General features: G+C 52.7%; 8 protein-coding genes across 8 annotated transcripts; 4 read left to right on the top strand and 4 right to left on the bottom strand.

Annotated features, from left to right (window-relative positions):
• Window positions 1-280: 280 nt before the first annotated feature.
• Window positions 281-1,338, top strand: J4E87_006807 (uncharacterized protein; the record flags this gene model as incomplete). The annotated part of the gene is made up of 3 exons (XM_049378408.1): window positions 281-464; window positions 529-789; window positions 848-1,338. The coding sequence occupies 3 exons, from the start codon at window positions 281-283 to the stop codon at window positions 1,336-1,338; spliced, it is 936 nt and encodes a 311-aa protein (XP_049231801.1).
• A 4,195-nt stretch (window positions 1,339-5,533) lies between these two features.
• Window positions 5,534-7,279, bottom strand: J4E87_006806 (uncharacterized protein; the record flags this gene model as incomplete). Its single annotated transcript, XM_049378407.1, has 4 exons — window positions 5,534-5,617; window positions 5,673-6,540; window positions 6,590-7,017; window positions 7,067-7,279. 4 exons carry the CDS (start codon window positions 7,277-7,279, stop codon window positions 5,534-5,536), a joined length of 1,593 nt encoding a protein of 530 aa, XP_049231800.1.
• Window positions 7,280-10,194: 2,915 nt separating this feature from the next.
• J4E87_006805 (uncharacterized protein) lies at window positions 10,195-12,290 on the bottom strand (the record flags this gene model as incomplete). Its single annotated transcript, XM_049378406.1, has 2 exons — window positions 10,195-12,099; window positions 12,156-12,290. 2 exons carry the CDS (start codon window positions 12,288-12,290, stop codon window positions 10,195-10,197), a joined length of 2,040 nt encoding a protein of 679 aa, XP_049231799.1.
• A 1,117-nt stretch (window positions 12,291-13,407) lies between these two features.
• On the bottom strand, window positions 13,408-13,932 carry J4E87_006804 (uncharacterized protein; the record flags this gene model as incomplete). Its single annotated transcript, XM_049378405.1, has 1 exon — window positions 13,408-13,932. The coding sequence occupies one exon, from the start codon at window positions 13,930-13,932 to the stop codon at window positions 13,408-13,410; it is 525 nt and encodes a 174-aa protein (XP_049231798.1).
• A 924-nt stretch (window positions 13,933-14,856) lies between these two features.
• On the bottom strand, window positions 14,857-16,485 carry J4E87_006803 (uncharacterized protein; the record flags this gene model as incomplete). Its single annotated transcript, XM_049378404.1, has 1 exon — window positions 14,857-16,485. One exon carries the CDS (start codon window positions 16,483-16,485, stop codon window positions 14,857-14,859), a length of 1,629 nt encoding a protein of 542 aa, XP_049231797.1.
• Window positions 16,486-16,702: 217 nt separating this feature from the next.
• On the top strand, window positions 16,703-17,891 carry J4E87_006802 (uncharacterized protein; the record flags this gene model as incomplete). Its single annotated transcript, XM_049378403.1, has 2 exons — window positions 16,703-17,263; window positions 17,325-17,891. 2 exons carry the CDS (start codon window positions 16,703-16,705, stop codon window positions 17,889-17,891), a joined length of 1,128 nt encoding a protein of 375 aa, XP_049231796.1.
• Window positions 17,892-18,663: 772 nt separating this feature from the next.
• On the top strand, window positions 18,664-20,725 carry J4E87_006801 (uncharacterized protein; the record flags this gene model as incomplete). Its single annotated transcript, XM_049378402.1, has 7 exons — window positions 18,664-18,768; window positions 18,815-18,998; window positions 19,054-19,261; window positions 19,315-19,764; window positions 19,813-20,309; window positions 20,372-20,397; window positions 20,462-20,725. The coding sequence occupies 7 exons, from the start codon at window positions 18,664-18,666 to the stop codon at window positions 20,723-20,725; spliced, it is 1,734 nt and encodes a 577-aa protein (XP_049231795.1).
• A 646-nt stretch (window positions 20,726-21,371) lies between these two features.
• J4E87_006800 (uncharacterized protein) lies at window positions 21,372-22,706 on the top strand (the record flags this gene model as incomplete). Its single annotated transcript, XM_049378401.1, has 1 exon — window positions 21,372-22,706. The coding sequence occupies one exon, from the start codon at window positions 21,372-21,374 to the stop codon at window positions 22,704-22,706; it is 1,335 nt and encodes a 444-aa protein (XP_049231794.1).
• Between the last annotated feature and the right edge of the window lie 501 nt (window positions 22,707-23,207).

Here is a 23,207-nt window from a genome sequence, read left to right as displayed (position 1 = left end):
GACAGCTGCGGAGAAATATCGCAGGATAGAAGCTGGTTAATATGCGTTCTCCTCCGTGTCGTGATAGGGCTAGCCGAATGGTTGGTACGCAGAGCATGCTCAGATGTACGCGGCAGTGCGATCTGCAACGCCATGTACCCGGCGCTGGAAACGGGGTACAGAATAGATCGCCGTACTGCTTGCTTCTGTGGAACTCCGGTCGAGGATAGCTATAAGAAGAAGCCTCCATGGTGCAGGGACTCCGGAACTAGGTCGGTCAACCTTCATCTCAGTCGACATCATGTTCGCCCTCAACTCCATGTTGCCTGTGCTCTTCGCAGCTGTGGCATCCGCGCAGCTCACCTCGAAGCTCACGGAGATCACCGACTTCGGCCCTAACCCGCGTAATGTCTCGATGTTCATCTACGTGCCGGCCAACCTGCCGCCAAATCCCCCGATCTTGGTCTCACCCCATTGGTGCCATGGTGGGATTATCCCGTGTACGAACTGTCTATGAGACGTTTACTGACTTCGTACTCTCATCTTTAGGTACGGCCCAGCAGGTCTTCGACTATCGGCCATGGGCTTCGCTTGGCGACGAATACGGGTTCATTTCGATCTATCCCAATACTTCGACGCTGAATACGGATCAATGCTGGGATGTGAGTAGCCAAGAGTCGCTCACCCACAACGGAGGAGGCGACGCGCTAGGCATTGTATCCATGGTGCGCTGGACTTTGGAAAAGTACCATGCAGACAAAGACCGCGTTTTCGTTACCGGAACAAGTTCAGGCGCGATGATGACCAACGGTAAGACCGGACGGCATAAGATGCATGTGAGACACACGCTGACTCCGTACCTCCCCAGTCCTTATTGGTAGTTATCCGGATGTATTCGCCGCAGGAAGCGCATGGGCCGGTGTGCCATTCGGCTGCTTTGCTGGCGACGGCTTCGACGTCTGGAGTGACGCGTGTGCTAGAGGCCAAATCGTGAAGAACGGACCGCAATGGGCAGCTCTTGTGCGCAACGCATATCCCACGTATCGCGGCTTTCGACCGAAGTTCCAAACTCTCCATGGCACAGCAGACACCGTACTGTATCCACAAAACTTCCGTGAGCAGATCAAACAGTGGACGAGCGTGTTTGATGTGAGCCAGAAACCGACGGAGATTACCGAGGACGTTCCTTTCGAAGGATGGACGAGGTTTCGGTATGGCGACAAGTTCGAAGCGTACGAGGCAGGGAGTGTAACGCATGATATCCCGACGGATGCCGATACGGTGATGGACTTCTTCGACTTGAAGTGCAGCGGGCCAAGCTGCTTCTCGAGGCCCAGATCGGGTAACAGTACATGGTAGTTGATATGGTGTTCTGTTAGCTGTCGCTGTGGAACTTGCAACACACACTGCGTATAGCGCTCCGATATCAAATAAGAATAGAGTGCGCCGTTAATTCAGACGGCGGCCTGGTCTTGGTTCGGGCTGGCCATTGAGATGGTCTGTCGGCGTAATGCGACGAACCCCAGGTCTTGCGAAATAAACTCAGAATAAATACAGATGACTCATGACAATGCAAGCATAGCGCAAAGACATCGCAAAAACATCTTCGTGATGCGGATGCTGATAAAATGTGTTAGGCAGTGGAAGGACGCGTTTGGGTTCCGCGACCCCCAGCTTGGAACCTTGGAAAGCTAGGCGCGTTACCGGCGCTAGAGCACGTGACGTCATCAGCCGGCCACGCGATCCCATCCTATGTACTTGACAGCTCCCAACTACCGCAGAAGATTACCGCCAGGCTTTACTGTGATCACAAACTCTTTTTCATACACAAACCGCTCATTCATGACCATGATAGTACCCGAGTTCGACTAGCATCAACTATCCAGCGCAGTGCGGAGAAGACGCGCTAGACACGCGGTCGCGCCCACGCATTTGCTGCTCCCATTGAAGATGCAGCCATCTTACGATGCATCGTACGCGATCTACGCTACCCTGATTGTTCGGTCGCGGATGGCTTTGACCCGAGCTCAAAGATTCGACAGACATATTGTACCCCGCCCTGGGTTTAGCGACCCCAGATGATCACATCGGTTGCCCCAGCATGCAGTCCAAGGAGGAGCATATCCCCCCACTGTATAGCCAAGATTTGGGGAACTCCGTGTCGCTGGCATGATGATGCTGGAAATTCACACGCGGCTGGAGATCCTCCGCAGAAAGGATCCCTATTACGGGGAAGTTCCCCGCGCGCAGTCTTCATTACACCGACGTTGTCGATATAATGTCCAGACTGATCCCTCGTAACTCATGTGGGAGCATACACACCTTTCCCGTCTTTCAACGATGCGGGCTGTGAAGATCTTTGCGGCCTTCTGTGCCTGTTCGAAATACACGGCGCATGCTTTGCTCGAGGAGAAGTTCGTGGGCTTCGAGCCTGAAGATCAAGCCTTGGATATTGCTGGAGCTACCGTCATAGCTGATGCAGATGATTTCGTGGGTATTCACATAGCGCTCAATAGCCTGGTGGACGACTTCGAGCAAATCACTGGAACCCGGCCCGCGCTCAGTAACGCCACTACTAACTCCACATTTTCGACTTCATCAACGGGCATCATCGTCGGCTCTGTGGGGTCGAGACTCATCCGTCATCTGTCCTCCGAGAAAGGTCTTGACATATCAGACGTACATGGAAGATGGGAAGTGTTCAAAACGGCAGTGATCGCCAATCCACTCGCTGGAGTAGAACGGGCGCTGGTCATCGTGGGCAGCGATAAACGTGGTACTATTTTCGGCGTACACACGCTTGCGGAACAAAGTGGACAGTCTCCGTAAGTGCTTCCATCGTGCAACTCTGGCCGTGAATTGATGGGTTGCGACAGATACCATTGGTGGGCGGATGTCCCGACGAAGAAACACGACGCTATCTTCGCACTGCCAAAAGTTACCGTTCATGGCCCGCCGTCAGTCAAATACAGGGGGCTCTTCATTAATGACGAAGCACCAGCGTTAGTGACCTGGTGGGCTGCACGACACAACTCCTCCTACTACCCTCTCGACACCGAGTTCTACGCCCACGTGTTCGATTTACTACTCCGGTTGAAAGCCAACTACCTATGGCCTGCCATGTGGGGTTCGACTACACCAGCCCCAGGTCACATCTTCTTTACGGATGATCCAGGAAATCAGCAGCTCGCAAACGACTACGGTATCGTAATCTCTACCAGCCATCACGAGCCGATGCAAAGAGCCACCAATGAGTGGAACGCAACCGAGACTGGGCCCTGGGATTGGAGGTTGAACAAGGACAACGTTACGCGCTTTATGGAAGAGGGCATTCGGAGAATGGGAAGCAACGAGAGTTATGTGACGCTGGGTATGCGCGGCCCAAGTGATAGTGCGATAGTTGGTGACGATGCCTTGGAGATACTTCGAGAAGTGTTTGAAGTCGAGCGTCAGATCTTCAAAGAAGTACTAGGTGATCAAAAAGTGAACCGTAAGAATAATCCTTGAGGCAACAGGTTTAGGCCACGCTGACAAAGTGTAGAAGCATGGACGATATATAAGGAAGTGGCGACGTACTATGCAGCCGGACTTAACCCTCCCGATGATGTTACTATCATCATGCCCGATGATAACCATGGCCAGATTCTGCGCTTACCCACTGGTAACGAGACTGGCAGGGAAGGCGGCGCTGGCGTTTACTTCCACTTTGAGTATTTTGGTAGACCGCGATCATACAAGTGGTCAAATACCAACAGCTTGGTCAGTATGCGCAGCTTGCATGATCGATCTTTTCCTAACAGACGTAGTCAAAAGTGTTGAAAGAGCTTTTGCAAGCATACTGGCGCGACGCGAACCAGGTTTGGGTTATCAATGTTGGTGACATCAAGCCTTTGGAGTTACCCTTTGGATTCGCTATGGACTTAGCTTGGGATCTTTCGAAGTTCGACTTCGACATGATACCGGAGTATCTGCGCCTCTACGCCGAGAGGGAGTTCGGCATGGAACATGCAGATGATATTGCGGCTCTACTGATGGAGTTCAACCATCTTATTGGAATGCGCCGCTTTGAGATGGTCCAACCAGACACCTACTCAGTATTGAACTATCATGAAGCGGAAACGGTCCTGACAAGTTGGAACACGCTTGCGCGCGAAACCAAAACACTGTACGACCAGATGCCGGACGATCACAAAGCCGCGTTCTACGAGCTACTGTTCTATCCCCTAGTATCGGGCGCCACATACTACGCAGTGAACGTTCGCACTGGAATGAACTACCGATATGCTATGGAGCGAAGGAACTCGGCAAACGCCCTCGCTCATCAGATTTTGGCCGACTTCGAATATGACTACGATCTAGTTGAAGGTTTCGACGCTGTCCTGAATGGAAAATGGCTGAACATCATGTCTCAGGCCAAACTCGAAACGTTCGATACCACGAAGCCCAAGAATTGGATGAATCCATCCCGCGACATAGTGTCGAATCTTTCTTTCGTTCAACTACGCCAAAACATGCAGTTCTCCGTCGGTGATCTTGGTCTCTATGCGGAGGGCTCCAATAGTCCTCTCGACCAGGGCCGATGGGCTGAGTCAATCGATCCATCGTTGCCTTTTACTAAGTCTCCCGCCAGGTTACCGGAGATGAGTCCCTATGGGCCTCGTCAGCGGACTATTGATCTCTTCATGCGAGGTGACTACCGCGTTCCGCTCGACTGGCAGCTCGGTGATATCCCGGTGGAATGGTTATCGATAACACCAAGCTCTGGTCAACTCAACCAGACCAAAAACGAGCAACGCCTCAACATCACCATCGACTGGACACGTGTGCCAGAAGGATACAACGACACCGTAGAGGTTGGCGTAACATCAACGCCATCGTTTTACCCATACTACGACATCATACATGTTCCGGTGAACAATTTCAAAGTACCCGGCGATTTCCTAGGCTTCCCAGAAACTGCCGGTTACATATCCATTGAGAGCCCGCACTACCAGCGCTCGTCGCTCCGTAACGGCACTGCAAACAACACGGTATCATTTGCTCATATCCCCTACCTGGGCACGCGCACCGAATCTGGATCTATCGCAATACGGCCTTTCCATGCTGCTCGGGCTTCTCTTGATGACGCTACCAAGGCATTTGTCGAATATGACATCTATCTCTTCAACCATACCACTGCCCTAAACGCCACGGTATACATTAACGCCTGCCTAGATACCGATCCTAATCTTCTCATGGAGTTCTCGCTTTCCCTTGATGACAACCCTCAAAACTTCACGCGTGTGTTGGGTGACCCGGAGGACGCGGGCGATGTGCCGCCGGAGTGGACCATTGAAGTGATGAATCAGGTTTGGACGAGGAAGGTCAGTCTTGGTGAAGTAGCGGAAGGAAAGCACACGCTTCGTTGGAGTGTCAATAGTCCGGAGGTTTACTTGGAGAAGCTTGTTCTAGATACTAGGGGCGGGGTCAAAGACAGCTATCTAGGGCCACCAGAGACGATGATGGTGGGATATACGTGAGGGCACAAATGCTAGGCAGCTCCTCATAAGAAGGGCTACTTCATGGTTGCTTTGGAGCCCTCGAAACGATCCATGCGATCAGCACCCTTCATCCGAAGCTTTACACCATAGATGTAGAGCTGCGTGATAATGTCAGTAGGATTCAACATAGCAAGCGAAAGCATCTGCACATACCAGTAATACCAGTGGTAACCCCAAGCCCAACACCAGAAAGCCCAGCAATCCTACACCCCAGTCAAGGCCAAGTGTATCGAACAACTTCTCTCCGAACAACGGAAACGCGCCGGCGAACATGCAGCGCAGGAAGGATATGGCCGCGACTGCAGAAGCGGGAAACTTGAAGGCATCGATAGCGTACAGCTGCAGCGCGAGTTGGATGTTCATGCCTCCGGCCATCATAAGCATGATGGCTACTAGTGGCACCATAAAGTGCGTTCTGGTGGCCGTGAACCCGTACATGAACAACCCACCAACCAGGAATGTTCCACCAACAAGACAGCTGACGAGTCTCGACTCAGGCTTGTACTTCATTTGACCGGATGTTGTGTCTCGCTTGAAGATGGCTTCCATAGCGCGAATAGTAGCGAATGTACCGAGGAGCATACCGATGCCAGCGGCCAGAAAGTCGGTGCCCACAATGCCAACGCTGTGTCCATATCCTCGACCAAAGACATCAGCGTAAGTAACGATGATCAGATATACGACACCAAACACCACTGAGTAGAACAGCGAGGCTAACAACAGCGCTGGATCGAGAGCTAGATATACTAGGGGTCGGACGAACGCGTTGACGAGCGCAGTAGGGTCGGTAGACCGGGGCTGAAGATCTAGTACGGTATACAGCTCAGCGCTAGGCCTCGTTCTCTGTTCTCTCCGTAGCTTGTTCTGTAGAACCCTGGGTGCGTAGGACTCGTTGAGGAGGAGAACTCCGGCGATCGAAAGCAGGGCGCTGGCAATGGCGGGTATCCAAAGAGTCCATCGCCACGAGACCCGCTCTGACATCCAGCCTCCACATACGGGGCCCAAGACGGGGCCTAGGACGCTGGTACTTGTAAGCAAGGACTCCAAAACTTGTACAATCGCAAACTTACGGCCCAAGCATTACGAGTCCAGATGCCTTCGGACGGGCAGCAAGATTCCACACGTCAGATACAAAACCACCGACTACCGCGATGGCAGCAGACCCGCCGAGTCCAGCGAAGAACCGGCACACGGAGAACTGAACAGCTGTCTGAGAGAAGCCACCTCCGAGAGAGAAGGCAACAAAGACCAAATTGCCAAAGTGTATAATCGCTGCTCTGCCGTATCGTTCGCTGAGTGGGGCGAGAACGAGCGGACCGATAGCCAATGCGAAGAGGAAGATGGAGACCTGCAAGGCGCCGAAGGTACTATCTGTGATATCTAGTTCGTTCATGACTAGGTGGATGGACGGGGCGAATATGGTGCTTGCGAAGGGCGAGATGAAACAGCATCCTCCGACGATTGCGGTGGCGCGCACTTTCTTGGCGGTTGGCCAGGTCTGAGATATGTATTAGCTGCATGTACACTGCATGGCTGTTTACACTTACGCGAGCGTGCTCTTGTGTATCTTCGTCCAGTACAACAAGGTTGGGGTCAAGATGCTGGATCTCGTGGCCCGCCAGGAATATTTTGTCTGGTTGCGAGGCCTGGTCCGTGAGTAGCTCTTGATAAGCTAGAAAGACAGCCTGTCTTTGAAATGATCCAGAACGCTCGATATCGATGGAGTTGTTTATTTTCGTATTTCCGTCGGTGATAGACATTTTGGCGAGAACCAAGTCAATGCTGGTGAAGAGACGTAGGCAGATACTAATAGGTATGCAAAAAAGTTGGCTGGCGAGTAATCGCTATCTTATACTTCTATAACATCTTCTGCTCCTCTACACCTTTTTCCATATAACAGATATCGCGTATCGGCGTTAGGTAGGCGGCCGCATCTACATTGTGCATAGTTGGAAGCCAAGGCACAGCGGGAGGCAAGGTGGAGAGAAGGGTCGGGTCAAATCGGAGAACCAGTTTGAATCCAATGCGGGTCTAAGATTCAAGTGTTCGAAGCCGTGTCAAGGTAGGTATTCTCACGCCGAGGAAGACGAAGAAGACGGATGTCGAACGAGGCGGCCAAGCTTGAGTACCTAGGTATCTTCGCGGTCTTCTCTGTGTATGTGTTTATCGATCTCATGTCGGCGGAAGTTTAAACCTTGTCTTTCGGACAGCAGGGCGGCGAATTCGCATTCTGTGTAGCGGTATGCGTTCGTGTTGGCGGATGCCAGCCGCGTGCAGATCAGGGCGTCCCAGCTGGACACTGCGAGGGACATCTGGATAGCGCGAGATATCTGACACGCTAGGTTCCTTGGGATTAGCGTGCGGCTGACACTAGATAGCACCGATTACCGCCGACCCGTATCCATGATTTCTCCCTCCGCTCTCATGCCCCAACGCGCAGGATTCATAGGTCGCGCCTCTGACTCAGACAGGATTCATAAAGACCTCGGGATGTTGCGGCCGCATCTGCCCTCTCCCGCCTCTCCCGCCTCTCCCGCCACCCACCCCATTCAAGGGAAAAACCGAATACCCAAGAACCTACATCAAGATAAAAGCTTGCGAAGTTGGTGGCCTAACAGCGACGTAGACTCCTGGGTTCCTAGGTTTTCCCTTGTATGAGGTGCTCCCATGTACCACCATGACACATGCTCGGGATGTGCAGACATGCACCCGCTGCCGTTCAGCCAAGCGTCAATGCGACAAACTCCGACCCGCGTGCTCGCGCTGCAACAAGGCGAAGGCCAATTGCATCTACGAAGCACAGGCTCCAGAAACGCCACCACTTGGGGCTATTGATCGCTCGGAAGAAGCTTTCGATAGCACATCTGCATCTTCTTCACCTCATTCGCGCGTAAAGAGACGCGCTCGAGCTTGCTTTTCCTGCACAAGATGTCACCGGCTCAAAATCAAGTGTGACAGAAGATCTCCTTGTAGCAGATGCGCACGTTCCGGGTATGAGACTACATGTCTCTATACGCACAGAGTGAAGATAGCCGAGAAGACGGTTGTACCGTCTTCTGTCTTTGCGCTTGAGGACCCCGAGTTTGTCGTAGCTACCTGGTTTCTGAGAAGACGAAGCTCTAGCCATTTCAGAGCTCTCCTAGATAGGGTGAGCCGTTTTCATGCCTGTTTCGCTCAATTCCCTGACCTCTGATCATCCACAGCTAGAAACACTGCCCGGTCTTGAGGCGCCCCCGTTTACTATGGCTATGCGGGAACACATTGCGGGAAACTGCTCGAGTGACTTCGCTCTAGCCGGCAACTTCCCCTTCGGAAGTCCGCAGTCTCAAGCTTACGCTTCGCTTGATAAACGACAAGATCTTTTGCAAAACTCCACTGCTTCTGCATTGCTGTACGCCGATGCATACTTCAGGGTATATAACCCTTGTCTACCAGTCCTTGACCGGTCCACATTCATGTCAAAAATGGAGAGTTTCCACCATGCCCAGACAACAGAGGATTCCAGCTGGCTCGCCCAATACTTCGTAGTACTCGGCCTTGGCGCCTATGCCACCACCCGCAATGACTCAGCTTCATCGGGATACTTTTACGCCAGCGAAGCTTGCTTAGCACAGACGGCATACATGTATCGTCCAACCACCGCCAACATCAGTACGCTGTGTCTCATGGTGCTTGCAAAGTCGGTGGCCTATGCAACTTGCTGGGCTCTGGACACCAGCTGGAACGTTATGGGCCTCGTCGTTCGCTTGTCCATGATGATGGTGTTACACAGGGAATGGATGGCTGGATTCGATGAACCAGCAATCGCTCACGAGAGAGAAGCTCGGCGGAAGCTATGGGTGGTAGTGGTGTACATGGACATACAACTGTCGTTGATCACCGGTCAGCAATCAATACTCCCACAGGACAACTTCCCAACGGATACGGAACATTGCGCACCAATGATTTTGGAAGACTGCTTCGACTCTATTTTACCACGTGCGCTTTCAATCATACGTCACGTTTTAGCTCGGATAAACTCGCAGCTCGAGCAGATCAATTACGATGAAGTGGCACAGTCTGACCTCGAGATACGCCACCTGATGCGTCAAACGTCAGACTTGCCCGGTAGCAAACACCTACGATTAGCGCTCGATCTCTTCTTCCGTCGCGCGCTATCAGTTCTTCACGGGCAGTATGCGATAGCTCATGATGCTCAATCTCTATACCCGGTCTCCTATTTATCATTTCTCGAATGCAACCTTGCGTTGATGGGGCACCACCAACACTGCTTGTCACTCCCGGAGCAGAGCACGGATCTGGCATTAATCGCACAACCATACATGCTGGACTTCTTCGCAGCTGCACTGTCGACATGTGTACAGCTACTCGCCACGATTCCACCCCCTGATTGCACAAGGGTACTTAGTAGTTTGAGGAGTTGCGTTGAGCTTATCGGAAAACAAGAGAGCAGATCGCTGTGCTTTCGCACTGGGTATCACCTTCTCAGTGCCGTGTTCGACCTGACAGACAGGACATATTCGAACACCCAGTGAGCAACTACCTGGATGGTATCAATTCGAGGGCTTTGTACTCATGGCAATTCAATTGAGATTAAAGTCTTCGAAATGATGTCGTAACATAAATTACTTGATTCATACACTATCTACATGACTACGAATTCGGAAGCAGAGTCCTACGACCGTCTTCGGTAGTGGCCAGTGCTGTTTCCACCAGCGATCTCGGTGTCCAAAACGGCAACACTAAGTTCAGGCAGGTTGAAGCGGAACACACCATCGCTTCCGGCGGTGAGCATCATGTTGTTGGTCTTAACAATGTTGATGCCAGTGAAGGGGTCATTGTACATGTATGGGTCGCCAACGGAGTTGGTAAGGTAAGTGAGGTTGGCCATCGTACCCGGAGCAACGCCCTGGAACTGGACGCTTACAGGCACGTCAGCGTGGTCGGTGGTGTTGTAGACAGCACCCTTCCAGACCATGGCACCGTTTCGGTTCTCATCGTAACCAGCACCCCAGTAGAGGGGTCCGTACGAGGTGTTGGAGTGGGTGGGGAGAGTGTGAGAGATTGGGTGGTGGGCAAAGAGACTCCAGCAGTACCAGGTAACGGCCTTGGTGGTGCGCTTCGGGTCGGCATCGAACTGGATGAGAGTGATGGGCCACTGGAAGCGGTTGTTGTTCTTCAAGACGGGGGCGTAGAAGGTACCGGGAATGCGGTCGGAGTTGCGCTCGTATCCGATCAGAGAGACGGCTTCACCGACGGCACCCTGCCACCACGGGTAGGGGTACAAGTCACCCTCCCAGCGGATACCGCCGTTGACGTGGGTGGCGGCGACCTCACCGACGATGTGGCCGGCGTCGTTGTCGAATCGGTTGAACTCGTAAACGAGCTCATCAGGCTCGCGGTACGGGTGGTAGTCACCAAGCGCGTCAAGAGGCAGAATCTGGCCGTTGTCCTCGTTTGGTCCGTGGATCGGAGGGTCTCCAGCAGGGTCGCTAGATGCGGCTGAAGCAATGACCTGGATGTGAGGGTAGGCCTTGCTGATGGCGTTGTAGAACATGGGGAAACGGTATGCGCGGTAAGACTCCCAGCCACCGGGGAAGCCAGCGAGCCAGTCCTCGTTACCGACCTCGACGTAGTTGAGCTCGAAGGGCTCAGGGTGTCCAAGCTCAGCACGGCGCGCACCCCAAGTAGAGTTGGCGGGACCGCAAACGAACTCAATCTCGTCCAAAGCGTCCTTTACGAAGGGCGCGAGGTCTCCTTGGGGTGTGACACCACCATCCAAGTCAAGACCGGCCCAGACACCGAGAACGATCTCGAGACCCATATCCTCAGACCACTCAAGGTACTCCATGAGACCAAGACCGTGAGTCTGCTGGTATCCCCATACACCCTGGAATCCAGGGCGGTATCTCAGAGGACCAAGAGAGTCTTTCCAGTCCCAGTAAGAATCGTTCCTGAGACCCTCAAGCATGTTACCGCCTGGGAATCGGAGGAGCTTAGGGTTCATGTCGGCGAGAGCCTCAGCAATGTCGACACGGAGACCATTCTTGCGGCCCTTGTAGGTCGGCGGGAAGAGGGAGATGAGGTTGAAGTCCAGTGCGCTGGCTGCGGCACCGTCGAAAGTGATAGAAAAGGTGTTGTTGGAGTTGGGCGCAGCCATCTCGGGGACGAGCTCGAAAGTGTGCTCAGTCCAGTCGTCTGCAACGGACTTGGATGGCACTTCGTCGGATGCAAATACATCGCTGGTCAAGTTTGATTCCAGCGATGCAGTGAACACACCGCTGTACGCGCCCTTAACCCAGAAAGAGCCGGTGTAGGTCTGCGGGCGGACGTCCATACCCCAGTAGCCCTCGTTCTTGAAGCCAATCTTTCCGGTGGCATAGCTTCCATTTCCAGCTGAGACGCGCATGGATGCCGGCAACTGCTCAGACAGCGGCTCGTCTAGCATTTGAATGCTAAGTTGAGCGCCATTGACGCTGAAGTAGTGGTCCGTGGAAACGCTGTAGTTCTGGCTGTACTGGAAAGCACGGTTCTGGATCAACTCAGCGTAGATGCCACCATCGCCGGAGTTGTTGATATCCTGAGAAAATGTCAGTACATGGCATTCTGGTATGGATGATGATCACGATAACTTACCTCGTGAAGGAAGCCATAGCCGTAAGAGTGACCAAACGCGCCGGTTTGATTGCCTCCAGAGTTCTGGACAATAATGTCGGCAGCAAGCGCAGAAGTGGCGCAGGCCGCAGCTGCAATCCCTTTGAGAAACACCATCTTTGCGATCAAAAGACGATGAATTGCTGATCTCCCAGAAAACGTCCACTCTGGCTGACCTTATACCTTCACCCACATCCCGGCTCACTAACCGTTCCCCAACATCGCGGGTCTCCAGCCACGCCAGGCCTTGGCCACGGGAAGAATCAAGAGCAATGTGCATACATGGGCCGGTACAATCGTCATGATATTTCCCGGATCGATGGCGTGTAGGCGAGAGAGCTTGTGTAGCGCCACCCGTCATTGGAGGACTCAGGCGTAGACGAGCGGAAGAATTGGATGAAGTCGAGGGTTAGTTCCTGACGATCCATGCATCCATGCCGGCGGATGCAGCGACCCCTCTCGAGTGACGTTATGCGATGTCCGACATCTTGGCTGATGGAAATGGCGGCGCATGTCCAGTACTTCTATCCACGGTGCGCGCATGGCATTGCGGATGTTCGGTCGCGGCGTTCGAAAGAGCAATTGCATAGTCTTCAACTGCTGTCCAGCTGCTTGTGGAGCGGAATTGGTGTCATAAGGCGTCTCCACTTGCCGAGGCTAGGGAAAGAACCTGGGGCAGGCTGGGGTCTCCGCTCAATCGCTCGGTGCTTTCGCCGTCAAAATGTCGTGTCGGCCTCATGCGCGGCTAAATTGCTACTTTAGCACTAGCGCGTCCCAGCCTCCGAGCGGTACGAGATGAGAGGGTTTGGCGCCCAGGGATCCTGCTCTTGTCTGAACACTAAAGGTGCCCACGACAGTAAAGCGCGGGAGCTTCCAATGTGAAGTGATGGAGTAATCCGGGGTGGGTATGTCAGCGCTTCGATCTTTCGGGTGAGCGTTCTCCGCTGTGGAAGATTCTGCTCTGTGGGGTAGTGCACCGACACTTGCTCGAGCAGCAGCACTACCTGCTTGATTAGTCTGATTAGTGACAAAAGCAAAGGCCAGGAAATGAAGAGATGTGGTAAGCATGCTGAAATGTTCTAAACACATAGTAAATACCTGATCTCAACATCGCGCTCCCTAGAAAGTCAAAATCTCGATGTCGCAAGCCAGTGCTGCATCGTCCCATTACCCGCTCAGAAATACATCCGTTTAGCCTTATTGCACACCTCTGCCTTTCTTCCTCTGTATACTGTCATCGAAAGGGATCAGCCTCTTGCGCGCTATCCCTCTTGACATTGCCCTGGTTCTCCTTCTCAACCCAAGCCGCCGTGCCACTGACGCTCACCACCACACAGCCCATGATTTCGCTTTCCCGAATGTCTAATCCAACAATGGCATTCGCACCCTTGCTTATGGCCTCTTTCACAAGTCTGTCGATGGCTTGATCGCGCGCCTGGTATACGATACTCGTCACGCTCTTGGCCTCTCCCCAACTGCTGTTGAAACTGCTTGCGATGTTCTTAATGAAGGATTTCGGGTCTTTGCGCGTCGCGCTTGTAGTTCCGTGGACGGCACCGAGGACGCGAATGACGCGATGGCCGGGCAGGTCGGACGTCGTTGATGTCAAGACGGCGGGTGTGCGACTTTGAGGTGCTTCAGTATCGATTGCAAGAGGCGTTGATGAGGGCTGCTGAGGCATGGTGCCTTTCGAGTGGGGATGCCAGCTGGGCATGCGGTTTGGAGGTACCATCATGGTCGAGCGACGGTTGGTCAACATGTTATTGATTGATGTGGTAAGATAAGAGAGGCGAATTGAAGTTGAGCTCTTGGTGTACGATGCGACTCAAAACGTAAGTATCAACGAAGAGCTGATGTAATTGATATATGTGTAGTATATGATGTTCGAATTGGGCAGACGATAGGGCGCGACGATCGATCAATATATCCGAAGAGCACCTTGAATGACGTCCATCGGGTTGCGAAACACCTGAGGACCATGCCTCCCCATGGGCTGTCATCCAGGCATAGTTCCTAGACGTCTAAGCCACCATGACAGCTGCTAAGACGGGCTGGAATGCCGTCCAGCAAAATTTCTGCAGGTGACGGAGATTAAACCGCCTTTCGCGACTGAATTTTGGCCATAGAAACGCGGAGCGGGATTCCGCACTTAAGTTCGCGATGAGGTTCGGGCAGGTCGAGTCGAGGTATGAAACATGCGAGGTTGCGGGGCTACACCTCTGGTTTCAGAGGCACCGCTGATACATGGATGATGCGTGAACACCGATCTTGACAATGCCAGAATTTCTTCGTATCTCGGTGCGCAATGCCGTTATATGCGCATTGGTGTGATCCTTATCGCCACATGCGGTGCATGGACAAGGCTTCCGCGAGGCTTTTTCTTTTGAAGCCTTCTTGGTCATTTCCGAGGCTTACCAGAGGGTCCAGCTGTGGTTGCTCATCGAGCGATGTAATCTAATGACATGTTGATCCTTGGCCAAGTCTTTCGTTGTCTCGTTGGTGTTGGGTAGAGTGAAGTTGGTAGTGTTGTTTGGTGTATGCGATGCAATCGCCTAATACCACGTGCAGGTGGGTCACGATGACGTCCCGATGTGGCTGACACAGCAGGCACCATCGGCCGTTTCGCGTCTTCATTTCTCGAGGCTACATCTACAGAAAGCTTTCTACCTCAGCAGATCAATGCTTAAGCTTTGTACACCTGCTTTCCTTCAAACCACGTTTCCAAGACCTTGGCCTTGAGCAACTCTTCCCCCTTCCACTCCATGTCTACCACGCAAAAGTCCGCCATCTTGCCGACCTCCAAACTACCTACACGGTCGTCTGCAAATGAGGAATATGCTGCACCCTGGGTAACAGCTGCCACTGCTTTTGTCAACTCAAGGCGGAAGTTCTCATTGACAGGCGCGTCTCCGGCATCCGGCTGTCTCGCCGACTTGCGCGTGGTAGCGACGTACAAATTTGGCAGCGGCGCGTAGGGTGCGGTAGGTGTGTCTGAGCCGATGGCGAGTGTCGCGCCGTGATCCGAGAAGTCAGAGTACGCAAAGGCTCGCTTCACGCGTTCTGGACCAAGAAGCTTCGGCCACGCACGGAGGATAGCAGGGTCTGAGTGAACTGGTTGAACACTTGCTGTTATGCCGAGCTGACCAAGTCGCTTCGCGTCTTCCGGTGCGGTAAGTTCGAGATGCTCGATACGATGCCTCTGGTCTTGTTTTCCATATTTTTCCAGCACATTGACAGCATTGTGAACAGCCTGATCACCTATTGCGTGCAATGCGCATTGAAGTCCGCCTTCGATCGCCTTCTTGACGACAGGATCGAGCATCTCCGGTGTCCAGATCGGACCCTCAAAATGGCCGTTCGAGGTATAGGGCTCTGCTAGCGCTGCAGTACACGCATCAATCACTCCGTCACAGATGACCTTGATGCCAACGACCCTCAGATCAGGGCTAGTGTTCTTGTTGAACTCCTGATTCAGCTGGATAGCTCGCTCAACTTGTCGCAGGCGATGTTCTTCGCCATCGCCAGGCATAATGCACCAGTGCGCAGCCACCCGCATTGGTAGTCCTTCTGTAGATCGCAGGGAAAGTATAGCTTCCCATGCACTCTCATCCATCGCCATGTCGATGCATCCTGTACAGCCAACGGCGTGATACGCCTTGATTGCAGTCCTCAAAGCCGCCATCTTCTCATCGAGTGGTGTGACCTTTGCAAGCCACGGCCAAACGATAAGTAATACGCAAGCTTCGCTAAGAAGCCCCGACGCGTTGCCATCCGAATCTCTTTCAATCGTTCCACCAGCTGGAGTCTCCATTTCTTGAACCCCCATCTCTTTCAACGCCGCGCTATTGCACCAGCAAGAATGAATATCTTTGGAGTCTATGTAGATCGGTCTGGGATCTAGGTCGTCTAACATGCTCGCTTTGGCCTCCCCATTGGTCATCGAGTGCATCCAGCCTTTGCACATTATGCGCGGTTTATCTGGATTCGCTTTTGCGTACTTTAAGATGCGGGCACGAATCTCCTCTAGATCCTTCGCGTGGTCCAGGTCCACTTTGTGCAATGATTGTCCAAGCATGAGGAAATGCATGTGAGAATCGATGAACCCAGGAAGTACATGTTTTCCGCCAAGATCGCTCACTTTTGCACCAGCATTGCAGAGTTCTTGGACTTCGGAGTCGTCAGAGCTTCCGATGAAGCTAATCTTGCCATCTTGAACGGCTAACGTAGTATGGAATTGTGCTTCGGATTGCGCTGTGGCGCTGTTGAAGAAGCGACCGTTGGTGAAGACAGTGGTGTTTTGAGATCGAGACATGACTGGATGTTTGAGGCGGGAGGATTTGTGTTGCGGAATGAGGGGTACAGTATCAGATGGGCATGCATCTCGAGTCTTAGATCCGATGCATCGCCGTAGCTGCCCCCACTTCATGCTGCCTTATCACCTCGCGCCCTACGCGCCTTACGTTCATCTTGAACCTCCCTCCCGATATCGCTTCGAGGTTCGAGAAGGAATAGGATCGTTGAGCGCAGCCATGGCAACTACCACAGCGCATGTGCCGGACCAGACGACATACGAGGAAGCCCGTAATGGCGCCGCCGCTTATCTGCAGTCGCGACTATCGGCGAGAGACCGTATTGCCGACGAGAACTTTGAGATACCCATTATCGATCTGAACCCTTCATTCTCTGCTTCTCTTGAGGATCGCCGAGCGGTTGCTGCGCAAATTCGTCGAGCCTGCACCACCTCTGGGTTTTTCTACATTAGCAATCATCGCATACCAGGATCAGCCTGTGACGGCATCTTGCATCAGGCTGATCGCTTCATGCATGAACTGCCGCTGAGCAAGAAAGAGACTTTGCATCTGGAGAACAACAAATTTGGCTTGGGTTGGGAGCCGAGCGAGTATACATCCATCGCTGGTGACAAGGAGGAGAAGGAAGTCTTCAACTTCGCATACGAAGAGCGCCTGGACCTTTCTGGTGGCGATGGCAAATACAAGAATCTTGACGGGTCAACAGAGAAGAGTAACATGTGGCCTGATGAACAAGACCTGCCGGGCTTTTATGAGAACGTCCGTAAATACTATGGTGCTGTGAGTCAAATTCGCCAGAGGTGCTTATCACGTAGTAGGCAGACATGCTCACCGTTACTAGGTCCTTGATCTCGCCCGTCACTTGTTTCGCCTCTTTGCGCTCTCGCTCGATCTCCCCGAAGACTACTTCGACTCCATGACGACGCACCCTGGGGGTATTGCACGACTTCTGTACTACCCGCCCCCCAGAACCCTTCTCACTAACAACCTTACGCCAACACAAGAAGCGCAGATCGGCCTCGGTGCGCACTCAGATTACGAGTGCTTCACACTGTTGCTCGCGTCGACTGTACCCGGCCTCGAAATCTTGAAGCCCTCCGGCGAATGGTATATCGCTCCGCACATCCCCGGCACCCTCATCGTAAATGTTGCCGACTTCCTCATGCGCTGGACGAATGGATTATATAAGAGCACGGTGCATCGCGTCGTAAACCGAACGGCGGAGGCGAGGTACAGTGTACCATTTTTCTTTTCGGTGAACTATGACACGGTGATTGAGACGTTGCCGACGTGTCTGAAAGAGGGCGAGGAGAGTCCCTACAAACCAATCCGAGCGGGAGAATACATTCTGGAGAGGTTAAACGCGACGACGGCATATGGCGCAGGCTTCCAGCAGAAAGGGGAGTGATGGTTGTACCGCGAACACGACATTCAGCCACGCAATTGTGAGCAGGAGTGTGGTGTTGTAGGGAGGCAAGGGACGCGACGCGTCGCGGCATGCCAGCCAAATGACATAATCCACGCTACTGTCGCAAGTTCCAGGGGCTCCCAAGGTCGCTCTCTCAACTCCTCCGCGTGAACGTCTACATCAATATATTAGTATTTTCAATAATCTAGCGGCCTTGTCCACCTGATGATGCAGAAAACCCCAGAGTGCTAATCTTACATCAGCAGTATAGTTCAGTTCGAGGCACAGCTCAGGTTGGGAATCTAGTTTCGTTCAAGCTTGTCTGGAAATTGTCCAAACTCGTCGCCCGATGCGAGATGGCAATACTAAGCAGCGGTTGCAACGTTCATCTGAACGCGTCTTCGAAATCTTCCTGAGCATCTTACTGTGCATTTGCAGTCTTGTAGGACAATGCGCGGCGATGCTTAATCAGGGTCTAGTTCGCGAGGCAGCCAACCCCCGAGCTCAATCCCGTGCGGAATGTTACTCGATCTACCATGTTAACACCTAGATGAACACGGCTTACTACTATCAGGTTGGTAGATCCTGTTTTGGTGTCTCTCGCGTTTTCGACGAATGAGATGCGTCACTTTCGTGCTGATGCGACCGAGCCATCTTGGTGCTCAGTGGCCGACGCGCACAACGTCAACGAGACAGATACAAAAACCACCAAAACAATCTCCAGAGATATTCAAAACAGTTACCGACGTAAAGACGAGTATAGCAATTCCCTATGCCAGCTGCGAAGCGTAGAAAGACCGGCGGTGCGGAGATGAAGGCGAAGAACAAGACCACCGAGCGAAAGCCGCTCCCAGTGACCGTTCTTTCCGGATTTCTGGTAAGTAACAGCTCAGAGATGTGAGGATTGAGACTGACAACAGTAGGGCAGTGGAAAGACAACCTTGCTTCGGCACATCCTACAGTCGCCGGACCATGGGTTGCGCATCGCCGTCATTGTCAACGATATGGCATCAGTCAACGTCGACGCAAACCTCGTTAGTCGTGGCAACAACAAGAACAGTAATGGAGAGATACGCCTAAAAGAGAAGGTCGTGCAGATGGAGAATGGTGAGACAATGACTGTACGAACTCCATGCAAGACATACGCTAACTTCTCGCTCAGGCTGCATTTGCTGCACATTGCGAAGCGACTTACTTGTTGAACTAGCACGCCTGGCTTGGTCCGAGAACGCATTTGACCATGTAATAATCGAGAGCTCCGGTATCAGTGAGCCACAACAAGTGGCGGAGACCTTCACGACCGAGCTTACTGAGGCAATGATCGACGCCGAGGGACTGGAACCTGAGGAGAAGGAAGTCTTTGCTAAAGTGTAAGTCGGAATCAAGGTGGTGGTACAATACAGTGGCTCACAAATGTTCACAGCGCGAAGATCGGTGGGCTGAAGAGCATTGCGACCGTCGATACCATGGTCACCGTCGTGGATGCGTTCCGCTTTTTTTCCGAGTTCGACACGGCCGAGTTCCTGCAAGACCGCTTCGGGCGCGATGAAGTCCCAGATGAGGACCAGCGAACAATATCCGATCTCTTCGCAGATCAAATCGAGTTTGCCAATGTTATCATCATCAACAAGATCGATAGAGCGGACAAGGCAACCCTGGGGCGCGTCCGAGCATACATCAAGTCACTAAACCCGAAGGCGAAGATCATTGAAGCCAGGTACTCCAAGGTGGACGTTCGCAAGATGCTCAATACGGGCGTGTTCAACTTCGGCGAGGCTGTCGCAAGCGTTGGATGGCTCCAGTCGTTGCATGAAATGACCGTCATGGACGTCTCGGGAAGAAAGCGTGTCGCACCCAAGCCGGAGACGCTTGAGTAAGTCACTCGGTACCGGAAGCTTCGCTCATACTGACCTGGATTTAGATACGGCATCGGCTCTTTCGTATATCGCGCTCGCAGACCATTCGACCCAATGAAGCTGTACCGGCTTATCCAGGGTAAGTTCATCTTGCTGCAAGACGAGGCAGAAGACGTCGCCGATGCCGAAGAGGACGAGGAAGAAGAAGAGGAGGACGGTGATGATGGCAACGACAACGCCATCGATGGTTCATCCGAATCTGGAAAAGCCAGCGCGTCCGAAGATGATTCCGACAAGGTCAGCGACGACGATGAAGAAGTTCCCCAAATGGATGACAAGGAAATTCTGGCCAACAAGAAGGCTTGCCCTTACTTCGGCGGCCTACACCGAAGCAAGGGTCTCTTCTGGCTCGCCACGCGTCCTAATCAGATGGGCTCGTGGAGTACTGCAGGCGCAATGCTGACACTCGGCTCTGAGATGCCGTGGTTCTGCTGCGTGTCTGAAGAAGACTGGGGCGCCGACGAAGACACGCTGAAGGCTATCAGGAACGACTTCGAGGGTGGTGAGTATCCCATTGACGAAGTACTTGTGAGACGTCCACTGACTTTGCATGCCAATATTCAGAGTGGGGCGACCGTAGACAAGAAATGGTAAGGAATATCGCTGTACAAACTGCATGCGAGACAAATACTAACTTTGTACACCAATCTTTAGGTATTCATCGGAGAGAAGCTTGACGTCGACGGGTTGACGAAGATGCTTGACGCTTGCCTTTTAACGAAAAAGGAGATGAAGAAGTGGGAGAAGGTCATGCATGACGATTCGTTGGACGATGACGAGAAGGAAGAGACTCTGCAGGAAATGTGGGACGACGGCTACTGGGCCGAGTGGCCGCGGGCGCAGGATGAAGAGGAAAACGACCATGGTCACGATCACTCTCATGACCATGGCCATCATCATCACGGCCATAGGCATTGATCGATGATATGGACGATGGTGGTGTCCAGTTGCGGAAAGAGCAAGAAGCGCTAGTCATGACGTCATAGCGCGACAGCCATCCGACCGATCGGAGGACCACATCAAGGGTCTCATCTCAGCTTCTTTCCTACATGCAATTGCTACTCGAACTTTTGTTCTATGATGAAACAATGTTATCTGCACCTTATGAAGTTTTCAGATAATGGTCACGGTAATCACGCCGTCAATCTGTGCGCCGATACCACAGGCTAGACCGGTTGCTGGTCCCCACAACGCCTACCTCACGCTGCTGTTGCGTTGGTGAGTCGGTCTGCCCCAACGAATGTCCGCGTTTCGGAAAAATTATATTGATCTCTTCGCTGTTCTTCAATCCCCCAATCGTTATGTCCTTGAAGTGCTTTCCGGAAACGGTCGCGGAGCCACCCTCCCGAGATCCGCTTCGAGAACGGCAGTCCTTCCTTTCAATCCTTCTTTGACAAGAAGCATATCTTATAAGGATGTCTTTTGTCGCCTGGTAATCTTCTTCAACACACCCTTCATCTCTATATTTAGCATGTCGCTGCGTTCATTGCTAATCGGATTGACACTGGCCGGCTCAGGCTCTTCGTTGGTGTCGCAAGATGGACATACAGGCCGCCTACCAGCTATGGGCTGGAGCACATGGAACGAGTACGAATGCGCCATCAACGAGACTGTCATCCTGGAAGTCGCCGAACTTCTCATCTCTCTTGGTTTGAAAGACCTCGGTTACAATTATGTGAACATAGATGATTGTTGGTCCGACAAATCTAGCCAACGCGACAACGTCACAGGAAGGATCCGTCCTGACTATGCCAAGTTTCCGGGTGGCATCAAACACACAGCAGACGAGGTCCATAAGCTCGGATTGAAAGTCGGCATTTACGGTGATGCTGGCGACACAACATGCGGCGGATATGCTGGCTCCCTGGGGCACGAGCAAATAGATGCAAAAACCTTCGCCGATTGGGGCATCGACTGTAAGCTACACACGCTGTACACACCTCTCCATTGCTCACCCTTATTAGACTTGAAGTACGACAACTGCGCCGTTGCTGATGAATGGGACGACGAGTACCGATGGTGGCCAGAGAATTGGCTAGGAGGTCCTCCCGCTGAAGATCAGAGCGTTGGCGGAGATGGTGAAGCTCGGCCGATCCCAGCGCCCGCGGGCTACGATTGGACGACCTCGAAGAGCTTCACGCGTTACAAGACCATGAGCGATGCCCTCCTCGCAACAAATCGTACGATTGAATACTCGCAATGTGCCTGGGGCCATGCCCACATCGAGCAGTGGGGTAACGCGACTGGCCATAGCTGGCGCATGTGGGGAGACATCTACCCAGAGTGGTACGACAAACATCAGTATTCTTGGGGCATCATGCCAATCCTCAACCATGCATCCTTCTTTAACAACGATACCGACTTCTGGGGTCATGGCGACTGGGACATGCTTGAAGTTGGCAATGGAAACCTCACCCTACAAGAGAGTCGATCTCACTTCGCCCTCTGGGCTGCTCTGAAGTCGCCTCTGATCATCGGCACCCCTCTTCACGGCATCGAGCCGGAAATCTTGGAGATTCTGAGCAACAAGGAGCTCATCGACTTCAATCAAGACCCAGTGTTTGGTGCTGCAGCCAAACCATACAAGTGGGGTATCAACGCCGACTGGACATGGAAGCAATCGCATCCCGCTGAGTATTGGAGTGGGCAGTCTTCTAAAGGTGTGCATGTGTTTGCATTGAACACCCTTAATGCGACCCAGACCAAGGTCATCGACTTCGCGGAGGTGCCTGAGTTGAATGCTGAGGCTGAATACACCGTGTTCGACTCGTGGACTGGAAAAAAGCAGGGGAACTTCAAAGGACGATACGAAGCAGTTGTTGAGTCGCATGACACCGCAGTTATCCGACTCGTTGAGACAAGCGATGTTGACTATGGCGCGTCGCACTATCAGCTGTGAGGACAACGCGACGGTTTACGCGAACCCGACGCGTCATGGTATTGTAGTGTCGTCACTAGGGGTGGCTACAACTTCTGTCGCATGCTATAAAACGGTTGAGGTAGACATATGCATTGCCTTAAAGACTGTCTCGTTGTTGGGATTTAGTAGCATATATGCGACAAGGTCTGTGGCCACCCCTGGTGTTGTGTCGTTCTGATGACGTATTCGGATAATTCATTCCGGGCAGGAACGCGTTGTTGCCGAGCCACCTTCGCGGCAGTCCCTTCTCTCCCCAACAACTCTACTTGCACAGCTTCTGACGCGCACAATCCGCACTTGAACTATCGATTCCTGAAACCGACGCTATTCAGATAAGTGCGCCTCGTAGCACTCGACGCACGATGGAGCCCTATCACTACCGGCCACTAAAGCACCCCAGCGATATAAGGCTTCTTCATCTTCACTCAGCTGCGCACTTCGAAGACCCAATCCAGATCGAGGTAGATCACTGCGCAAGGC

This window comes from Alternaria ethzedia, assembly GCF_023757985.1.
Source record: "Alternaria ethzedia strain BMP 0044 chromosome Unknown scaffold_17, whole genome shotgun sequence".
In the NCBI taxonomy this organism is placed as follows: domain Eukaryota; kingdom Fungi; phylum Ascomycota; class Dothideomycetes; order Pleosporales; family Pleosporaceae; genus Alternaria; species Alternaria ethzedia.
Note: the sequence above shows the minus strand (reverse complement) of the source record. Positions and strands in the feature narration are given on the sequence as shown.